This window comes from Oryx dammah, unplaced genomic scaffold, assembly GCF_014754425.2.
Source record: "Oryx dammah isolate SB20612 unplaced genomic scaffold, SCBI_Odam_1.1 HiC_scaffold_6, whole genome shotgun sequence".
In the NCBI taxonomy this organism is placed as follows: domain Eukaryota; kingdom Metazoa; phylum Chordata; class Mammalia; order Artiodactyla; family Bovidae; genus Oryx; species Oryx dammah.
Genome location: NW_024070190.1, coordinates 41,847,932 through 41,871,446, shown reverse-complemented (window position 1 = coordinate 41,871,446; position 23,515 = coordinate 41,847,932). Strand labels below are relative to the sequence as shown.

The 23,515-nt window shown below is 37.1% G+C and overlaps 1 protein-coding gene across 2 annotated transcripts in view; it reads left to right on the top strand.

Annotated features, from left to right (window-relative positions):
• CABCOCO1 (ciliary associated calcium binding coiled-coil 1) overlaps window positions 1-22,845 on the top strand; it is a 176,179-nt gene extending 153,334 nt beyond the window's left edge. For both annotated transcript variants that reach the window (XM_040242300.1, XM_040242301.1), the window contains 3 exons: window positions 14,859-14,981; window positions 15,392-15,532; window positions 21,050-22,845. In XM_040242300.1, coding sequence (XP_040098234.1) covers window positions 14,859-14,981; window positions 15,392-15,532; window positions 21,050-21,124 — 339 coding nt within the window. In that variant the 3' untranslated portion in view covers window positions 21,125-22,845. The remainder of the gene's footprint in view (window positions 1-14,858; window positions 14,982-15,391; window positions 15,533-21,049) is intronic.
• Window positions 22,846-23,515: the final 670 nt, after the last annotated feature.

Sequence of the window (23,515 nt, the reverse complement as noted above, 5' to 3'; positions counted from 1 at the left end):
CACTCTTCACATGACAATTGGCAATTTCCATTTAGCATTCTAAGCATCCATATTTTGTCTTAATTGTGCTGTCTGATTCTGCACCTAGAATGGAGTGACATGACTGGTACCAATAACTTAGAAAATAAATTTCACTGTCACTGGAACCTGTTTAAGGAATATTCTATGTTCTTTTGTTGTTGTTGTTGTTGTTGTTGTTGTTGTTGAGCTATTTGTTATTTATGTTAAAATAATAGGAAATGAATTTAAATAGAAACACTTCTCATGTCTTATCTCTGCAAACAAAAAAAACATAATTTACAATAAATTAGCACAGCAGTTGTTAGTGTAGCTCAGCTTTATTTTGCAATTCTCACACCTAAGCTCACAAGATGACACTTTTTCTGATAAGGTAATCTTTATAAGGTAGTTTTTGTAGGTGATTAAAGCTGACAGATGCTAGTGAGATGGTGAAGTTCAGAGATTAAACAGCAAACACTTTTTAAAAATTCTCATTAAAGTAATAAAATATCTTTTGATCTACCAATAGAAAAATTGATCTGACAAAGGATAAGTTAGTTACAGTGCTATATTTCTGTATCCAAACCAAATTAAAATTATTTATAAATAAGCAAGTAAACATGATTATAACAAAATAAAGAAATGGTATTATTTAGGAATAAAGAATTACTGTAACATCTTATCTTCCCAGTCATTTCTTAGTATTTACCATCACTGCTGAGCTGAAAGAGAAGGAAATGTTTCAAATATAAACAGAAGCTACAGAAATAGAATATGTCTTTTCATAACATTTTGATACTCTATCTGTTCTTCACAACATGAGCTGAACTCCAAATCCTTCAGAAGTAAAACCTTCATCTTTCCTAGGGTAATGATGATAATCAGTGGACTTACGTTTTCAATGATACTCCAGTCCCAAATCTGTTAAGATCCAGTTGTAGATTGAATAATTAGATTAACTCGATTAATACTAGGACTTAGTTTTGCAGTGTGCCTTACTTATTATTATGGGTTTAGTTCTGCTTTCTCATATCTAACAGAAGAATTTTGAAACAGTAACTCATTGTCCTTGCTTGTTTTTGATTACTTAAATGACATTAGCTTTGCTAGAATCAATTTGTATTACAATCCACTGAAGCACTATATTACAGCATGTGCTGTTTTCCAATTTTCTTACCTAAATATCAGTTGTCTGATGTACAGAGTTCATTTATAAATACTAGGAAGTTCCCTGAATCAAGTAAATTAACATGCTGGGCCAGATTCTCCAGCTTCATTAGCAACCCCTCATACCAAGGCTGTGTTCATACAAGTGTGAAAACCAGAACGATCCTTCAAGGGTTTTCCTGGCCTGAATAATTTCCTCATCAGGGAACAGGCTATACTCATTCTAATATTCTGGTCTCATCACCACAATCTATTCATTTTGCAAAACTCCATGGACACTCCCTGGAAGAATCTAACCATTAGATTTGAGGAAAATGTAAAGTCATGGAACTGGACTAGACAACCATGATGAGGAGCAGGCTGAGTTACAAGTCATAGTGGGAGGGCAGGGGAGAGATATAGGGAAAAAAAATCATAAAATTTGACACCCCCTATACCAACAGACTATATAACAGGGTGAAACTAGTAATAGAATGATTTACTGACCAAATGAGACCACAATGATTTCCTGCATTCAGTTATTCAATAAATATTTATTACTGTCCCACTATTTATCAGCCACCTGCCAGGCAGTAAAGTAGGGAACAAAACAACAAAACAGACCAAATCCCTACCCTCACAGAGCTTTGTGTAGACTTTGTTTATTGTAGACATAAATATGTGACATGAAAATCTAAAAATAAGAACAAGCTTCACACTTGTAAGCTCTTCCTACATGCCAGGCTCTCTGTCCGTGCCTTAAACACATTGATTTAATCCTCACAAAAAGCCCATGTGGTGGGTACCTAACATCCCTATGTTCTAAATGAGGATAGTGGCCCTTGCCAGAGGACCATGGGTGAGTAAGCATCCTCAGAGAGCTGCAGTTATGCCTTTTGCTTGTGATAGTGACAGTGTCTGAGTGAAGCAGCAGATGATACAGGTTTTATGGTGCAAAGAATTTTAAAATATGTGTGCATTCTCTGTTTCCCACTCAAAGAAATGAGTGATTCAGGCTATGAAAATAGGTGCCTAAAATCCATAGGACAGAAGCAATACCACAATCCCAATAGGACAGCTGTTGAGATAAAGCTAGAAGAGTAACTCGGCACAGCTGTCTAATTCTTTTCACAGAACGGTTGGAACTGATCAGAAACCAGAGCCACAGGACAGACAATGAAACTCGTCCACAACAGACCTAATATCTTATTCACCCAGGTTGACTTTAAAATTATATCAGTCATGAAAATTATTTCACTGTCTTCTGTTGTGAGTCATTGGGCTATATTTAATTTTAATCATTAAAATGTAAAAATAATAAAAGCCACCAAATAGTCTATAGTCAATTTTCTGATAAAGCAAATTTGTTTTTTCTCCCATTTGTGATTTAAATGGCCTCCAGAAAGTATTTTGGAACTAAGTGTTAATTAAAAATATGGAAATGGATTTAAAGTACATTACAGCGCACAGTGGAAGAATAATCACAAGAGATTTGTTCACAATACCATACCCATTTCTCAATGTGTTTTTTTAACTATCTAGGTTATTGGTTGTTTTTCTGCATGCTTGTTCCTAGAAAAAAAAAAACTGTGATTCCAATGAAAACAGTAATTACAATTACAACAAATAGGATAAATTGCTATTTGAACAGGAACACACAGTTTTAGCCACCAAAAGCAAACTGATGCTCCTAGACTTTCCTGTTTACACAGATGAATTTAAGCATGTTCTCAGATTACTTTATAAACCAAATGCTTTTTATATCTTGCCATCTTTAAAAACAAATTCAGTCCTCCATGCCTCACTTTCATTAGCTTATTCTGAAACAATGCCCTACGGTGCTGTGAGGAACCAGTGAACAAATTCTCTTTCTGAAATTCCCTGAGAAGTTATATTTTCAGATATTTAAATAGTGTACATATATCATTTACTTTTCTGAACCTCGCAGTTCAGTTTGGTTCAGTCACTCAGTCGTGTCCGATTCTTTGCGACCCCATGAATTGCAGCACACCAGGCCTCCCTGTCCATCACCACCCGGAGTTCAGTCAAACTCAGGTCCATCGAATCGGTGATGCCATCCAGATATCTCAGCCTCTGTCGTCCCCTTCTCCTCCTGCCCCCAATCCCTCCCAGCATCAGAGTCTTTTCCAATGAGTCAACTCTTTGCATGAGGTGACCAAAGTACTGGAGTTTCAGCTTTAGCATCATTCCTTCCAAACAACACCCAGGACTGATCTCCTTTAGAATGGACTGACTGGATCTCCTTGCAGACCAAGGGACTCTCAAGAGTCTTCTCCAACACCACAGTTCAAAAGCATCAATTCTTTGGTGCTCAGCTTTCTTCACAGGCCAACTCTCACATCCATACATGACCACTGGAAAAACCATAGTCTTTACTAGATGGACCTTTGTTGGCACCTCTAGTTTCTCATTATAAACTCGAGAGAAAGATCATGAACTAGCGAGAAAGATTTTAGTGGATCCATAAAGAAGCAGATGGGTTTCACTTGCCCCTAAGGATTGGGTATATGGACTTTGGAGTCAAATAGATCTGGGTTCAAGTTCTGAGGGAATTCCACATACTCTAGCTGTGTGACCTTGATCAAGTTACTTATCCTCTTTGAACTTTAGGTTCTTCCCCCAAAATTGGGATCAATAAAACCTTTCCTCACATCATGGTATGAATTGAAGGGCCTAATATGTTTTCTATAATGTCATTTCTAATCCCTAGCTTAGAGCAAGTTTCCCTATAAATGAGAGTAGCCTTGCCTATTTTCATCATCAGTGTTCAGCTTCCTGGTCATGGCGAGCGCTGAAACAACTCCAGTGGGTACCATTCAAATTGTTTTGGAGGTTGGGGGCTGCCAGTGGACAACCCATGGAAAGGAATGTGAATCATGGCCCCCAGAGTCAGGCAACAGAAAATCTAGCAATTTTTTGATGTTACTCCCATCCAAAACTATAGGGAGAACAGTATCTCCGAGGAATTATTTAGAATTTTAAACTACACTGACTGATAACTATTAGTTTAAGCAATACAGTCAAGTCTTTGAAAAGCTGTTTTCATTGTGCTAATCAAATGAATACTCTAAAACTCCATTCAAAACTGAGAAATACAGGCATTGCGCTGATGCAACAGTGAACCATTAGATCTGCTTGTCCAAGCGGTATCATTTTTCAGGACAAACTTTTAAAACTGAATCAGAACTGATCAAATAGACTGGCAGCCCTGAAAATGTTTTCATGGATGGTTACCGTAATGGAAGACTCAACACCTAATGAATGCCTCCTGTGTACAGAAACCTGAGCTGAGGTCCCAGAGACATGGTTCCTGCCCTCAGAAAGTTTCCACAAAGTAGTGGGAGATCACTCATCCATGGTTGTAACTCAAGGCACAATGTAGCAAGTACTATTAAGAGGAGCAGGGAATATTCTGAAGCGCAAGAAAAATGTCACTGAGGTGATTTGAGCTGGCCTGGAAGGCCAGATGGAATATCAGCTGGCAAGGATGAGGGAGAAATACCCTCCCAGGCAAGACACTGGTTGGGAAAGCACCTCCATCTATCCTTTTATTTTTCATATGAAAAAATATTTATTGAGCACCCCTCAAACTGTAGTGCTGGAGAAGACTCTTGAGAGTCCCTTGGACTGCAAGAAGATCAAACTAGTCAATCTTAAAGGAAATCAGTCCTGAATATTCGTTGAAAGGACTGATGCTGAAGCTACAGCTCCAATACTTTGGCCACCTGTTGCAGGAGCCAACTCATTGGAAAAGACCCTGATGCTGGGAAAGATTGAGGGCAGCAGGAGAAGGGGGAGACAGAGGATGAGATGATTAAAAGGCGTCACCGCCTCCATGGACATGAGTTTGAGCAAACTCCAGGAGACAGGAAAGCCTGGTGTGCTGCAGTCCATGGTGTTGGAAAGAGTTGGACACAACTGAGTGACTGAACAACAGCAACACTGTGTGCTAGGCACTGTACTTATTTTGTGCAAGCCAAGTACTCCAGTATGGCTGGAGGTACTTAAGATCTGTAAGACAGGAATTTGGATTTGAAGCCTTCCCAATGGGCATTGTTGTGTAAAAGAAGGGAGTGGGTCTGGCAGACATCACTGAGGTGCCCCCAACATGCTTTGTGACTGATTTAATATCAGGGACAAGGGAGAGTTAAGTACTGAAGACAACCTCCAGGTTTTGAGTCTGGCAACCAAAAAGCTGGTGATACCATCAAGAGATAAAGCAAATGGAGGAGGAGCTGGTTTGGAGAAGATAAATAAGTAGAAATAAATGAACAAGCCACAGCCTGTCTGATTCCAGTAAGCACTAAGTGTGTAATCCAAATATTCCTCTACATCATGACATAAAACTGAATCTGAGGCTCTGTATAGGCTGGCGACTGTGAGTCTTATATAAATAGAGAAAAAACCACTTGAAATTTAGTAACATAGGATAGAACATCTGTAACTGGACTAGAGATGACCTAGTTCAACCCTCTAATTTTACAAATAAAGAAACCACATCTCAGACATACTCTCTACTGAATGGCAGATCCAACCTACGACTCCCACTACACATTTAAGCGGGGGGGGAGTCCAAATTTCTAAAACATTCAAATCTGGAATAAAGATACCACCTAAATTTTTCAGATGGTGAAGGACAGGGAAGCCTGACGTGCTATAGGCCATGGGGTTGCAAAGAGTTGGAGCCAACTGAGCCACTGAACAACAACAGATTTTTTCAGAGTTGCTGTTACTTCAGTTTTTTAACTAAACTAGCGTGATTTATTCGGAGAAGGCAATGGCACCCCACTCCAGTACTCTTGCCTGGAAAATCCCATGGACGGAGGAGCCTGGTAGGCTGCAGTCCATGGGGTCACTAAGAGTCGGACACGACTGAGCGACTTCACTTTCACTTTTCACTTTCATGCATTGGAGAAGGAAATGGCAACCCACTCCAGTGTTCTTGCCTGGGGAATCCCAGGGACGGGGGAGCCTGGTGGGCTGCCATCTATGGGATCGCACAGAGTCTGACACGACTGAAGCGATTTAGCAGCAGCAGCAGCAGCAGCGTGATTTATTACTTATAGGTAAAAGGTCTTTTTGATAAAATCTCTTGCTGTATATGCCGTTGTCCACAGAGTCAGTTTTGTAGTTAATTTCGAAGAATGCAGATTCCATGAAAAGTCTTGAAACTATGGTACCTAGAGCTGTTGCTTGCAAGGGAAGACATGCCTCTTCTTAGGTCCTTAAAAAAATAATTGTCCCATGTAAATAATAAGGGGCTGCCCTGAATGGAAGGAAGGGCTTGGGTGCTTCCTGAAAGAGCTATGTTTCTAGAATGCCAGGCACATAAGAATAATCAATAGCAGTTTCCTCTGAAGCAAGAAAATCCTGCCCCGCTGACCAAAGAGTGCCTAATACAGTTAAAGAATTAGTTGAGATTTTTAAAAAGGAGGGGGAGGGAGGGGGTGGGAGCTAAGCAGAGGGAGAAATATTTATAACTATGACAACATGTTTCCTTTAATTCGTGAGCCCACTGGAGAAAAAGGAAACATATAAACTATGAATAAAATATCCAAAATATAAACTTCTGCAAATTTTCTTAAGTTAAAAATTAAGATTGAGGTTGACTAAAGTAAATGAGTATATTTTCATGGTCTCTCATTTCCTTGATGCTAAGGGCTACCAACTGATTTACAATTTCCTGTGTTGTTTTTTAATCTATATTTGTCAGCACATTTTTAATGTCAGATTACTTAAAATAGACACTTGGGCCTAAGAGGTCAGGAATAATAATATTCTGTTGACTTTTGTAAAGATTTCGTAGCACTTACAAACATTCTAGTTTAGCCCAAAAAAGCCTTATATTTCTAAATGAAATAAATTTCAATATAGTTTTAAAGATTTTCTTTCAGCTGATGGCTTTAGGACTGAAGTGTAGCTCAATCCATATACTTTGAAGTTAAGTAAATTGCATCTGTAGCTTTCTCCAAATAGTTTTAGCCTCCTTTTATTCAGATAACTTAAACTGGGAAAATAACAGAAAGTCCATGAAGAGACAAAGTCTAGAACCAAGGACTTAGGATTCTTCCATTGTAGTTTCTCTTCTAAGCATTATGATTTGTAGTCTCTCATAATGTCTGCAAGTTATAGATACTTGTTCAAAAGGAATATTTTCAAATATAAAAGCCATGAAATAGCTTTATCTTCATATAAGCTATCATAAGATATAATTAAATGCAACATTTATAAAATCAAAATTTTAAATTTATATTTCATAATTCCAAATAGGCTCTCCACAAAGATAATTGCATAACTCATCTTATTATTCTGACTAACTGATACTTAATTTCTTAATTCTTAAAACAAGAGGTAATTTATAGTATTTCCTCATTTTTAAGTACTAGAAACCTCAAATTTAAATAGAATACACTGGATGAAACCAAACAAAAATTCACCCATCATCAGGGCTGTTTGAAATAGTTTACAGTGAGTTCAGTGATATGCCTTTTAGAGTATAACTTAGTAAGCTAAACAGATACACTCTGAGTGGCTTCTAAAAGATATTTTTGAAAAGAAATAGTTTTTTTCTAATTATTTGTCATGGTATTAACCATATTTTCAGTCTCTCACCCTGAGGAAATTGCACAATAAGGACAATTCAAGAGTCAAAAGTACAGTGTTGAACTTCATAGTTGTAAGAGCTCTGGTATTTTGATTTTCACAAGAAAGACATGTTGAAAGTTTGCCCTAACTGTGCTTTTGACAAAATTTGTTAAAGGAAATCTTTTTAATTGAACTCAATCTGGGAAATCACAGGCCACATTGGATACTGGAAAATGAAAAATAAACAGAGTGATAAATTGAGAGTGGGGGAAAGAAGCAGATTTTCTAATTTTGAAAGTTGAACATAAACACTCTCCTTTTCTAAATAAGGTGATTTGCCATAGTCCTGACCAAGCCACATACCTACCTAATTATGTCATGCTGTCTAAGTTCCAAAAGAGAAGTTGTTTGGGTCCAAGGAATTCATCAAGTAAAAGGGCATTGGATATATGTTTGGTATTTTAAAAATTGAGACTATATGGAAACAGGGTGATGGGATGTCATCATTAACAAATTCTTCTGAGTTAATTGGATTGCTTGGGCGATGTTCCAATTAAATATAGAAATAGCATAGACTAGTATCCCCAACATGGCTACTCTAATCTGTCTTCCAGTGCTGGCATTAGAAAGATGATCCTTTCCATAATAACAGTAATTATAAATGATAGTAATATAATACACCTTCAGGTTCAATAACAGTTTCCCTTTGAAGAATTCCCAACATTTTCACCCACATTATCTAATTTGTGCCTTGAAACAATTAGCCAGGTAGCAATTATCATTATCTTCCTTTTACAAATAAATAAACTGAGGCCTAGGGATTTCTTAGCATCACACAATTAGGAATAGAACCAAGTCTAAAACCTATAATTCAGTTCTGTATCTTCCAGATTATTGCCATCTTTAGAAAATATCTGAGTTTCTAAAGGACTGTTCTATCCCTCAGGAATTGTACCAGAGCCAGATCAAAACATCTTTTCCTCTTAAATTGCCTTTACAGTATAAGAAGGTACTCTTTTTCAGATTCATTAGAGAGGATTTTGTCATCTGAGGTCTTTAAGATAGGGGTACTCAGATTTCTTTTCATATTAGAGGGTTGGCCTTAAACAGAAGTACACTTAGAAATACTAAAGATGTCTAAAATACCCTGAAATCAATTTATTTAACTATCTAACTTAAAAAAAATTTAAGCCCAAGTTAAACAAGATCAAATCAAGAGATATAAATAAAGTGGGCACAAGGTGTTAACTGGAGTGTCCTAGCCAGATTGTGAATTGGTTTACTGGCGCCTGCCAACCTAAATTCCTCCTTGCAGCTTTAGCTGGACTGGGTAGTCTTCATTTCCTGTCCTAACTTGTTGTACTGTTACCGTTCACTGTTTAGGTGATTAGCATGTGAATCCGATGGTCTCAGAGCTCTATTAAGTTATAAATGTTCAAACTACCAGTATGCTGTGGATAAAAATAGAAGTTGCTATTAGATGTCTATTCATACCCCGCAGAAGCCTGGCAACATTTTGAACCTTTTCAAAATGTAAATACTGCATATTAAGCATAGGAAAGAAAATTAATGTGCTGCATTTGTGAATTTATTTCCAAGTCAAAAATGCAACTGGGGAGGAGGACTCCTAGCAGAATTGATATTCTACATTTATAGGGTATATTAAGAAATTTATAATGGCCTAAACACACACAAAAAAAAACACTTTAGAAATAGATTAATTAAAGTTTCTCCGATAATCTCAGCTTTTGAATTTCCTCTCTTTTCATTTTAAATTTATGGCTTCAGTATGACATTACCAGAGTTGGTTGCGTTTTGCAGGTGCCATTCATGTGTTGGTATTTTATGTGTTGTATATGGTGAGCAATGGGTTACAATTTGTGTTAAAATTTTCCAGAATGACACAATACATCTTAATTAGACTTGCAAATAAGTAATGTTTTTTTCAAGGAGAGAAAATAGTTAAAACATTATAGGAATTTTTGTGCTTTTTTTTCCTTAGTATTGGGGAAGTTTCCCATAAAGTTTTTGTTTTGAAACTTTGACATTTTGTAGTAAATTCTGATTTACCTATGATGTCATCATTTGACAATTCCAGAATTGTCTCTTTGAGGCATACCAGTTTTTTTGTGTCTGCAGCTCAAAAAGAGTTTAATGAATTTTTCTTGTTTTTTTGCCATTCAGAACAATAGAAAATTGTCATTCCAATGGCATTTTTAATATTTTTAATAACTTAACTGAATTTAATAATTGCCATCTTAATCATGGATTTCAGTGATATAAACACTACTAAAAAATCACCTATGGTTTTTCCAAAGAAAAAACTATACTAAATAAAGAACAATAAGCAAAAACAAACAACAAAAATAAGAAAACAAGTAACAAACACAATAACCTAGAGTTAATGCAACCAATAATGTTAACACATAAAGTAGAAAAAGAAAACATGAAGTAACAGTTTTCAGATAAGATCTTTATACTGCTCAGACACAGAAAGATCTGGAAGCATTTTTTTAATTCCTGTAAGTATTTTTTAGACCTAAACTGACCCTGTCCTGAGTTCCAGGAGGTTGAAAATCCTTATTATTTATTCCTGTAGTAAATGTCTATTTCATACTGAATATGTAAATTCTTAAATGACTTCTAGTGATTTCATTTGGCTTGTAAGTTAAGATCTTGGATGTTTTTAAAGCTGCATAATGTTTGGTGATGAAATTTTGTACTTCCAAGTATAAATTATGCCAAAAGCCATTTACTTGATATTCTTTAAATACCATGGCACAATTCAACTAAACTCAGATTATAAACCATCTTAAATAACACTAAAGCAGTGTACACTTAATGAACACTATAGCCAACTTAAGTTCATTTTCATGTAACAGATAACATCTGGGGGAAATGTATACTGGTAAGTTATGCAAAACAAATTTTCTAACGTCCACATCTGTAGATGTTATTTATTGTACGTTCACTTAACAGTTCATTATTCTGTTTAGAAATCTATTCTCTTCTTTATTAGAGCTTTTAATGTACTCACCTTAGTTCAAATGGTCTGCTCATTATCAGAAAAAATATAAATGGCATTCACATGGAACAACATAATTGTTTTTATTATATCCATTTGTGTGCAAGCATTCAAAAATGGCAAGAGAAACACATTTATTGCTTTACATTCAAAGTAATATTTAGGGGGTATTTGAAAGTCAGGCAAAACCAATCATTTGGTCAAATGATGTACGTGTATAATCAGAAACTCCTGATTTTTAATCCCAGCATTAGGCCTCAGGCAAATCACTTAAAGTCTTTCTCTTTGTTTTCTGATCTGAAGATTATGGGTGCTATTCTCTTATAGATTCAAAGAGGGGGTTGCTAAACCAGAGTACCAAATAGGAGTATTTTTTTATAAATATACTTTATACTTTTTCTGTTTTTATTTTCCAGATTTAAGAGGTAACATATTATACTTTTGAGGGAAAAAATATGAGACAATTACAGTTCTACGGGAATATATAAAATAGTTATAAAACTAGTTTAATTTGCTTCAGCTATTCATAGACTTGAGGAAATTATAACGTTCTTTCAGAAAATCTAACTTAATAAAGCTGACCATGTCTTTCTGTTTTAAATAGATTTTATTACAGAACCAGTGATGTTGTAAAACATGAGGTTTTGTTAAAAAAAAAAAATACAAAGGCCTAATTGTATTTTTTAAAGAAAGTATTGCATCAGACGGTTTCATTTAAACATATTTGCTGGCTCTGTGCTCTCACCACAATTATTGATTCTAATTTTCCTTAAACTTGTTTTCTAAAATGGCTACTTAATGGGGAAAAAATCACTATGATGCTTCTGGGCACTATGTTTATTTCAAGCTATATATTTGACAATGTACCTTCGTACTACTAATGAAATGGCTTTACATTTACCCTCATCTGAAATTGGGACATTTCTCTCCCTTACAGTATCTTACTAACGTAACCAAATATAGATTCTTTGTGAAAGAAAAACATAGCTGTGGTTTGGTTCATTGATAGTATGCAAAACACCCTGAAGTAAAGAAATCCTCACTGCCAGTTATTGTACACGAATCAAATAAATGAATAGCTATATGAGCTATACTCATAAAAATCAAGGAAAAGAAACCTAGTTCTCAGTCAGAGGTTCGGGTTCTTGGGATAAATAGGAGCTTCACCCCACCGAAAAAACGATGATGTGGAGCTGAGGAGTTCCAAGTTTCAAAGTGTGTGCCCAGTACACACACATGCACGCACACACGCACCAGTGCCAAAGACTCGGAAAACAGAGGAGTTGGAGTTGGCAAGCAGTTCAGATAAACTTTATAAGGAAATCCAGCCCACAGGGCATTTAAGGAATAAAATGAGATCCGTAAGCACAAATATCTGTTTGCCCTTAAGTATTTAAATGTGTAATTTATTGGAAGAAAGGATACAGGTGGGCAGATGGTAGAATTCTCTACTACCAGGTTGGAGATGTGATCCATTGATGACTTCCACAAGAGGTAAATAAAATTAGCAAAGTCTTAGCCTATGTATGGAAAACTATACCAGCAAGACAGATATGGCAAAAGCAACAAGATAAATTTTCCTTCATTAAAAGAAACTACTTTTACCTTGCAGGTTATCTCCTGCTTACCTTCTCAGTGCCTGTGGTAAATAAAATAAATTCCAGTCAATTCCTTTCTTCTTTTTTCAATGTCTAACTCACTACCACTCCCCTCAAATTTCTAGTTTTACCCTATATTAAAGTCAGCTTTAATGAATTTAGTCTCCTTTAGTCAACCAAGTAAATACCTCATTATCTTCCCTTGTCTCTGGATTCCTATATACAGCTTATTTATTTTATCTATAATGTTTCAGAAGACATTAAAATATATTTAACTATTTCACTTTTCTAGCTTAGTAAAATAAAGTGCAATATAAAGTGTAGGAGGATAAAAAAGCAAGCATGCTGAAAAAAATGTACAAATAATTTTGTGAGGAGATGAAATGCTTGGATGTCCCATTTAGGAAAAAAGAATATTTTACTAATGTGAAGAGACAAGATTATTCTGATACAGTTTTTTCGATCTTCTATTTTTATTAACATTTAGTCATCTTGGTCAATTTAGGATGAATAATCTGGAATGATGTCATCTAACAGAATAAAGATTAAGTGCTTAATAATATCAGCAACTTCCAAATGTGGCAACATGAGGACATATTACAGTTTACTGAAAACGGCATAGGCCACAAAGTCAGCACACCAAGGCTTAACTCCTAGCCCTGTCACCAAGTAATTATTTGACCTTAAGCCAGTCATTTAATTTCTTGATTTCCAAATTGCCTTGACTGTAAAGTTACAACACTTCAGTCCTTATATATATTTATACTAAGCAGCAACTTCCTATAAGATCAAATTAAAATTAGTAATACAAATTCAAGGCAAAATATATTGGTATGACCAGGCAATAACCTAGCCTTCAGTTCATTCCAAAACCTGTCTAAATCAAAAGTATTAGTATGTAAAAAATGAAGTATTACAATACGTGGAAAAGTTAGAAATGAACATGCTGATTTCGGGGTTTTTCCAGGCCCCATGGGATGGTGATTATTTGGTGTTTAAGCATTTCTAGATTATTGTCTTAATGTAGGCACTTTTTTTAAAATTTTTTGTCTGCATCTGGTCTTAGTTGCAACACTCAGTCTTCTCTCTAGGTGTCATGAGCAGGTGCCAGAGCCTGTGGGTTCAGTAGTTGTGGCACATTGGCTTAGTTGCCCTGAAGCACATAGGATCTTGGGCTTCCCAGGTGGCACAGTGGTAAAAAATCCACCTGCAAATGCAGGAGACTCAAGACATACGGGTTTGATACTTGAGTTGGGAAGATCCCCTGGAGTAGGAAATGGCAACCTGCTCCAGTATTCTTGTCTGAAAAATATCATGGACAGAGAAGTGTGGTGGGCTAAAGTCAATGGACTCACAAAGAGTCAGACACAACTAGTGTGTGTGCACACACACACTCACACACTACACACACATGGGATCTTAGTTCCCTGACCGGGGGTCAAATCACCATCCGCTGCCTTAGAAGTCATATTCTCAATCACTGGGCCTTGAGGGAAGTCCCAAAACTTGTAGTCTTAAAGACTTTGTCAGAATACAGTGGGTAGCTTCATCTCAGAGCCATGAAAACAAGCTCCTAGGACCTTACTGAATAAATGAGAACATGGGTTTATTGATTTACAGTGAGGAATGTAATAGGCATGAAGATCAGAGCACTCAGCTGTAGAACAACTGAGTCATGTCTGTAGAACAACTGAGATGAGAAGTCAGATTATGATCAGAATGTTGCCTTTTAAACATGAAATCAAAGCAAGAGGAACCATTGAGAGGCATCAGATGTTTAGTGTTATCTGTACCCTCATCTCTGCTCTCTCCCTCAAGGCATGGTGAGGTGGACACTTCTTTGACTCATTTCTTCATTTCTGCTGTTGACCACCCATCACCCTTCTCTGATTGGCACAATCTTGCCACAGAATTGTTAAATGTTTTCAGTGACATGCCATCAGTATTTTTGCTTGACTTTGCACATCTCCTCTCTGAGTTACTCTGTGCTAACTTTGTACATTAACCTTTAGAACCTTTATTATCCTCATCACCAAGTTCTCATGACCATTTCACTGTGGCCTGCAAGAACAGCTAGACTCTACTGGGTAATATCAATCACCATCAGGCTGTCATTGAGTGTTTTAAGATCAAACTCTCTGCCAGAACTGGAGAAGATGCACAGAGAATCTAAAACATGGTCTCTGCCTCCCGAGAACTTGTCGGCAGGAGGAAGGGAACATTGACCCATGGAACAATTCAAGATCAAGGCAGTATAAAATGAAGTCCCAAACTACATAGTATAGAAAGATAAGACAGTGGGGGAAGTAAAATGCTAATTATCAGAGCACAAAAGCACTATAAAGCTAAGAGATCTGTGGCATCAAGAAATCAGAGTCAATGGCATTTAAAAAATAATAGGCTTGGAACTTTGTGTATATTGGCTGAAATTGTTGTTACTCACCAGAGCTTTTGTCAAAAACAGCTCTTCTCTTCCCCTCTAGCAATTGATAGAAGTTGCGAATCCTGCAGGTCACCCTTTCCCTGGTCCTCTAGAAGAAGGAATCTCATTTGATATTTACTCAACATTCATAGAGCCACCTCCACCATTGGATATGGAAATAAAGGTATGTTTCCTTTTGTCTCTTACTTCACTGTGTCTCAGTATGATATTCTCTAGTAGGAGAAAGAACCAAATGCACTTCTATTTTCCTTCCGACCTTTCCTAGTTAAATATAAATGTTTCTTTTGGCATTGATTCACAGGTGGGCCAGCTGAGGCTGATTAAGCAATTTTAATCTTTTCTGCTCCACCTTCCCCAATCTCTACCTTCATTTTCTCTGAGTAGGTAAAAGCACCGCTTACTGACCTGTCATAATGCTCATGAATAATGAAAATGCAGGAAAATGTCAGATCAAAATCCACCTAGATTGATATCATTTCTGATAGGAAAGCAGCCAAGAGAAGTCTGAGGCTACATATAAATCAGTAAAGGCTCCAGAAATTACTTGAGTGTTGTTTACATTTAATATTCTAGGGGTTGAATCAAGAACAAGGCCCTGAAGAGTCCCAGCCAGAAGCCGATACTTCAGAAACTGATCTGTTAGTTGGTTTCACCATTGAAGAGATAAAATCGGTGCTGGACCAAGTCACAGATGACATTTTAATCAGCATTCAGGTACTCGGCCTTGATAGTGTGCTTACTTGATAGTGTGCTTACTTACTTTATTACTTGTTAATTAGCCAACCTCAACCTTAATGTCTGTAAACACTACCCATGCTCTGCCAGCAAGAGTGATACTGACGATCCAGCAGCTCAATGTAACGTCTCCACATAACTCTCAGTTGAGTCATCTGAGACTCAGTAAGATCACAAAATAAATTCACTAATAGCACATTTTGTGGTATGTTACCAGTTTACAGAATCATGCAGCATCAAGACCCATAAACACTTGATGCCCAGTCCTACTGACTGACTGCTCATGCAGGAGTAATGGTAGTACATTTAACACCAGACCATCATTCTTAGCTTAGTCTTTTCACGAAATTTCTAAAGAGAGGCTTTTTATCTTTGAACTCCTTCTCAGATAGTTTGCTCCTTTTCACATATCAGTAAGAGCTAATGGGTATATGAAAGTGAAAGTTGCTTAGTCGTGTCCAACTCTTTAGTGAGTAGCCCTTCTCTTCTCCAGGGGATCTTCTCAACCCAGGGAGCGAACCCAGATCTCCCACATTGCAGGCAGATTCTGTACCGTCTGAGCCCCCAGGGAAGCCCAGCTAATGGATATATATGTTTATTTATATATTAATGATTTACCACTGACACCAATGGCTGCATGAAAATGGTGATGACAGCAACCATCTCAGTAACAACTGCTAATGATGAATCAGTAGGCTTAGCTTTTTCTTAATTTTTTTCCTGTCCAAAAAAAAAGAACACCACCTTTTCTACCTCAACACAAAGGCTTGCATCATTTCTTAGGCAAAATGATTAAGAGTCATTTGCATATTTTGAGAGGATTTATAATTTCCTGAGAAAATAAACATGAACCAATAGGACATTATACTGCATGTTTAAAATATGAATGCATCTCAGGGAATGCACTCAGTTGTCTTTTTGGACATGAGACTATATATAAAAAGCACTCTGCATTAATAACAATTTAGAGGAAACAAAAGATTAGCTTGGCAATAGCATACCTTGTTACTTGTTTAATCATCAAGTGTTAATGTACTATTTACACGAACATTTAATAATTTGATGCCAACAGAATCAGCCAAAGTCCTCGGCTTAATGAGTGTTTAGTGTTTACCAGAAATAGTGAAAGGACACGTTTTACACAAAGCTTTATTGTTAACAACCCCATGAATGTAATAACTGGTTACTCTGTTGAAGGGCAGAGAGCAGCTGAATTAAGCTGAGTTCAAAACATATCTCCTCTTTAGATTTGATAACATTTCATCTAAATATAGTTTATGGATAATCATGGCCCTGGGCTCCTTTGTGATCCTGTGGCTCTGAAATTATCACCAAGGCCCTAGACAGTAATAAAATTGTTTTCAGGCCCTCAAAATTCAAAACATCTTTGCTGAGGCCATGTTCCATGTCCCATGAGCAGTATGTTTTTTAAATATTCATTGAAATTTCTTTAATATTAGAGTCTGTAGTATTTATATCACTACACTTATAGCAAAAGGAATATGATGGTTCTATGTGTAAGTGTTGTCCCACTGGCCTGCAGCCATCCTTACTGGGCCTGGAAGTCCATTAGCTGGCTCATCTAAATGTAATTAGGCATAGAAAGAACTATGGACATTGGACGACAAGATCCCCCATCTCCTCGAGAATTAGGCCTAGAAAGGACCAGAGGGGAGGGATGCAGATCTCTCAGGGGCCTCGATCATCTCCATATTAAGTAGATTCATGGACATTCAGTTCAGTTCAGTCCAGTCGCTCAGTCGTGTCCGACTCTTTGTGACCCCATGAATCGCAGCACGCCAGGCCTCCCTGTCCATCACCAACTCCCAGAGTTCACTCAGGCTCACGTGCATCGAGTCAGCGCTGCCATCCAGCCATCTCATCCTCTGTCGTCCCCTTCTCCTCCTGCCCCCAGTCCCTCCCAGCATCAGAGTCTTTTCCAATGAGTCAACTCTTCGCACGAGGCAGCCAAAGTACTGGAGTTTCAGCTTTAGCATCATTCCTTCCGAAGAACACCCAGGACCAGTCTCCTTTAGAATGGACATTAGCCTGAGCCAAATTATTGCCAGTTTTTCAATAAAATGGCTTGATGGTGTTTATTTATACAGTATCTCAAGATAGCAAACCCCTTTATATATTTTCTCTCAATAATCCTAGTAAACTCCATTTGAATTAGGCAAGCACTTCTCTGATAAATAAAATGAAAACTGAGAGAAACAGAAATATTAAGTCATTTGTCCAGGGTTTCCAGGGTCAGAAGTTAATGAAAGACCCTGATTGGGAGCTGTGAACTGGGTTCTAGTTCTAATTCCAGTGTAATCCACAAAAACCACACAACCTCTAATATCACAACCAGACTACTTTGCTTTTTAATACTCCAGTGGTGTGGCACTTTTTCAGTGTTTACTGTTGTGTCTTGGTCAAATTCCAAGTCGGGTAATTACTCTCTGCCTACCTAAATTTCTCCCTGTTTTAAATGGGTAAGTTATTTTCCACTTCTAAAACCTGCCTTCCAGTATTCTTGGCTCTTAAAACTGTCTCATCCCTGTTCAAAGGTAGCCACTTATCAGTGGTCAGTGCATATAAACCAATGACTTGCTGTAGGAACATTTAATGAATTATTTGTAAGATACTTTAAAATTTCCAATAGTTTTTTCTCCTTCTTTATCTAAAAATCATACTCAAAAAATATACAAAGGTAAAAATCATAGTCTTATTATAATTTTTGTAGGAAAAGACAGTAGTGAATTCATGTTTTGAGTACAGTTTTTTTCAGACCTCTTTCTCCATTGCGATTACAAGCATATTTCACTTTCTGTAATTCAGAAATTTCTGAAAATAGTGTGAATCCTTAAATTTTTATGTTAATCTACTTACTTTCCCATTGACTCACTTTATAGCTTCAGAAATTTATTAAGAATGAAGTTATCTTGGCCCTGAGATGTTAATTAAAATTATACTGAATAGAGCAAACATTTTAAGCTTATGTAGCCTAGGTATTTTAATTTTAAAGATACATTTAAAATGAAATTAGTTTGGCCCTGAGTTATATAATAAAAATTATGCCCAATGGAGCAAACTTTAATATATTTAAAGAATTATATTTCAGAGAAATATGAATGCTAGCACTAAATTCTTGCATTTGTATTTCAGAGACATATGAATGCTAGCACTAAATTCTTTCATTAAATGTTGGCTGTTGGCCCTATGTTAAGCAGTAGAGTAAAATAATGTGAAAACCTTAAGAGAAGTTTGCCATCTTGGGACCATAGGTATTTTTAGGTCAACTTCCCAGGTTAGAAAAGCTGAGTGGAAAATCACCTCAAGAAGTGATCACTGAGAGACTGTCGGACCCAGGTCATGGATTTTCCATTCTTTCCTAAAAGGCAATAGAACCATACCCTACGCTGGGTCTTGTAGATAGCACATCTGGTCATCCGTGCCCTGAGGATTAACATGGAGACACTGTAGACCAAGGACAACCTGTTCTTGACCAGACAGGGGATCTTGTCATCCAGTGTCCAAAATACTGATCACCATGGTCTGGAGATCTGAGATGTGTCCCTCGGTCAGCACAGCTCTAGCAGGCATGCCCCGGACCTTCGGGAGCCTTTTCCCCAGAGCCTTCACTTGCTGGCAGTCAATTCTGTCTCAGTGAAATACCAAAAAGACCTCCAGGTTAATGTGAAAACCCTGATGAGATAGGGAAACAGAACCTGGAAGATAATAATACATCTGTCCTTAGTTAAAAAGAAATGTGGACCTAAAATACATTTAATTGAAAGTGGGAAGAGTCAATTGTCTAGTTAGACCACTGCTTCCCAATCCTTTGGAACTGTAACAGAATCATTTCTTCAAACCATTTCATGCCCTGTATGATATAATGTATAGCCTGCCATAAAGAAACAGAAGTAATATTTTTTAAATATAGTACAATATCATGATAATGAAATAGTATAACAACAGTGAATATATCACAGAATTGAAAGTTAGAATTATGAATTTAAAAGTTAACATACTTGGAATTATGAATTTAAAAGCCAACATACATGAAATTTAACATACTTAATTTTAAACTACTTAATTTTTCAATAAGAACTAAAGGTGGTTAAGTGACCTGCTCAAGGCTGCGAAGCTAAACTAATCCCTAGGTGTCCATACTCCTAGACCCTTCCTCCTTTCAGCTCTCCCAAAATTATGCCCGAGGGGAGTATAGGTTCCTAAAAATAAGACATTTCTTTTGTAACCGGGACAACCATGCTCATCCCTCATTGCCTCCTTCACTTAGCACCAAGAAAGGAAAAGAGGAAAAGCCAGAAGCCAGACTTGACCCCTAGGACTCGATAAAACTGGAGCCAAAAACCGTACTCATGCGAGAACCCAGAATTATTGGCACCAATGGGATCTTTTCAGAAATAGTTTCTCTTAACTGTGAAACAATATCTCATCAGACAAGGCAAGCAGGTAGACCTTTCAAAACTAGCTGTTATAATTATACTTATAAATAAATAAATAACAATGAAGTTATATTTGGACCAAAATCAGTATTTGATTTTTTAAATTTCTTCTATATAAATTAAAATGTTTCTTAAAATAGTTACCTGCTGACCTTAAATTAGGTCATAGGCATTACAATTCAACATTTCTAATTACTTATTAACATTTATGTGTATGAACTATTCCTCATATCCTTGTTGACTATTTTAAATCACCTAAACAAAGACCCCAGTTTTACCATGCCCCCTGCCACTGGTTTCTCTATACATAATGTTATAATCCATCATGAAAAAAGGAAGACATTTCCAGGGCTACAAATGTTCAGCTAATGTGAAAATATTTTTGGAATTGTGTAGGTAGCAATGTTAGTCCACAGAATATCACTGCCAGAGGCTAAATGCTATCATAGCCACAGCAAACACGAAAACCTGTCAGCAACTGCTTACTTTTTTATACCAAAACTATATCACAGAGGGCATAATTTTAAGAGCTGTATATGTGGCAAATACTCTTTAATTATGAGAATCATTCTAATTGTGAGATTATTTGTGTTGTGATTTCACAACAGAAGCTTTCTGGGATCCCAATTAGAATGTATTACATGGGAGACAAAAACATCCATTGCAGAGGGGTGGCAGTACCAACAACACTGCAATAACTGAGCCTAGAGCAGTTATTCTGATTTGGTGCTTGTTGGTAAAGTCTGTCTGAAAATGCAGATAAATTAGCCTATCTTCCAACACAAGCCTATGTGAAAAATGGCTGTCCAAATACCACTTCCTGTTCATAGCAGACATGCTATACATTGGGAACGTGCAGAGAAATATGATAAAGTGTTATCACATCACTACAGGCTGAAACACGGCTATGTCTGCAAAACAGGAAGGTGTGTGAGGGATAATGTCTGTCTTTAGGCACTATAGTATGTCAAAACCACAAAGACAATGTGCAGCAAAAGATAGCTCCATCATAACCACTTTTTTATGATTGTCTTCACAGACTGAGATAAACAAAAAGCTGCAAATACAGGAAGAAGCCTTTAATGCACGAATAGAAAAATTGAAAAAGGCCTGAGGACGCCGAACCAGGAGAGTGATACTAAAACTTAACGAAACAAACAAAACCGGCCAGAATCATAGACTCTCTCGAGCACCAGATCGCCTTCATTTAGTTGAGACAGGAAAACCAAGCCCCACTTTTTATTATCCTAACTAATTAGAAAAGTATTGGCCCCAATTTCTCTATCTCCTGTCCCATAACAACCTCTGAATTTATTGCACTGTGTGTAATAAGAACATTTTTATATAAGAGTTTGGAGAACCATATATAAAAATACAATTACTTTTATAATACTCCTTTGACATTTTGACTAGTAAATGTTATTCATCTTAAGGAGAATGAAGTCAACATTTTAAAATAAAGAAGAATAATAATGATTTTATCCATATTGACCCAAATGAACTGCCACGTTGCTGAAGCCTTGTGAACACAGACCACCACCATACTGCTGAGGGTAAAATTTGCTAAACAATAGCAATTCAAGTGCATGTACTAGGTTTGGTTTTTTTTCTCCTTAAATCAGTTGGTTTTCTTATTTAAATGTTTCAGTGTGAAACCAATTTTCTGAAATTATATAATGCAGTTTGAAGCACTTTAATTTATTCTGTACTGTATTTGTTATTTCTAATCTTGTTACTCTCCCGGGAGAATACATGACCTATATAAAAAGAAGCAATGTATAAATGGTTATTAAAGACCAACCTATATATAGATTGTAAAAATCTTAAATACAAATCAAACTCACAGAGCTCTTAAAATTAACCATTATATTGCAGTAGAATGATTGAAAACATCTCAAGCGTTTAAATACCATTATTAAAAATATAATTTCAAAAGAAAATATCCATTTGCCAACTGATTATCCCTAGTTTGGCAAATTAAATTGACTACTACCTCGGCCCTTTCCCAATTTCTGAGACTTCAGAGTGTTCTAGAATGTAGAGCATTGCAAGGAGGGGAACATTTCTTCAGGAAGTTTCCAGTTTATATTGGAACCAAATGTACTTACATCTGGGTGGCGCTTGGTCAAATATGTTTGGTCCATGCTGTGACCTTGGGCTACAACCTTGCTTACTACATCAGTAACAAGGGGACTGCCCAAAATATATTCATTTAGGGCAGAGACAGATCTGGAAGCATTTGGTTGTTTTAACTACACTGATCAGCAAAGTAAGAGAAGTCCTTACTTTGAAACTGTCTTTATTTATTGTTCATGCAGTTCCAAGTCTGGAAGGCCTGAATGAGCTAAGGTGTTTCTTCCTTAAGCTGTCCTTCCTAACTGAAAATGCTGATGGCCATCAGAGATCACTAGAAGGGCTCACAAGTCTTAATTTCATCAATCTGTCTTTTTTCCAGGGAAAACAGAGGTGAGACTAGAGAAACCACAAATAGGAAATAAAGGAACTTCTTAAAATACCCAGAACAGCTTCAAATGCAACCGTTGGCAAACGGTGGACCTCCATTTCTAATAAAGAGTGCTGATTTTGAGCAAAGGTCCAAAGAGTTCAAAATTGAATAAAAAATAAGCAGTTGGATCCCTAAAAACTACACAAAAACAATACCCTATATGAACACCAAAAGCCTGCCTCTGGAGTAAGACTCCCAGGGTCTGATGTGTGACTTTGGACAGGCTGCTCACCCTCTAATTGGTCATCTGTTAAGTGAAGATAATACTTATTTTTTGTGGTTGTTCTGATAACTCAATGAATTCACATTAAAGGATTTTTTTCCTAAGGTTTGGTTTCTGTTTACCTCTTCAGTTCAGTTCAGTTCAGTTCAGTCGCTCAGTCGTGTCTGACTCTTTGCGACCCCATGAATCACAGCACCCCAGGCCTCCCTGTCCATCACCAACTCCCGGAGTTCACTCAGACTCACATCCATCGAGTCCATGATGCCATCCAGCCATCTCATCCTCTGTTGTCCCCTTCTCCTCCTGCCCCCAATCCCTCCCAGCATCAGAGTCTTCATTGAGTCAACTCTTCGCATGAGGTGTACAAAGTACTGGAGTTTCAGCTTTAGCATCATTCCTTCCAAAGAACACCCAGGGCTGATGTCCTTTAGAATGGACTGGTTGGATCTCCTTGCAGTCCAAGGGACTCTCAAGAGTCTTCTCCAACACTACAGTTCAAAAGCATCAGTTCTTCAATGCTCAGCTTTCTTCACAGTCCAACTCTCATAGCCATACATGACCACTGGAAAAACCATAGCCTTGATAACCCAAAACCTATTGCCCATCCCTGATACCCACTGTCCAGTTGTTCGGGGTAGCCACCTTGCCAGAATTCCCAGCTTTCTCTGTCTTTCCACTGGAACTTGTGGATCAGTATGTCCCCCCGTGGTAACTAACTTGTCACCCTGTTTTCTTATGTCTTTATAGTGTTGGAGCAGCCCAGGGATCCCTGCAAT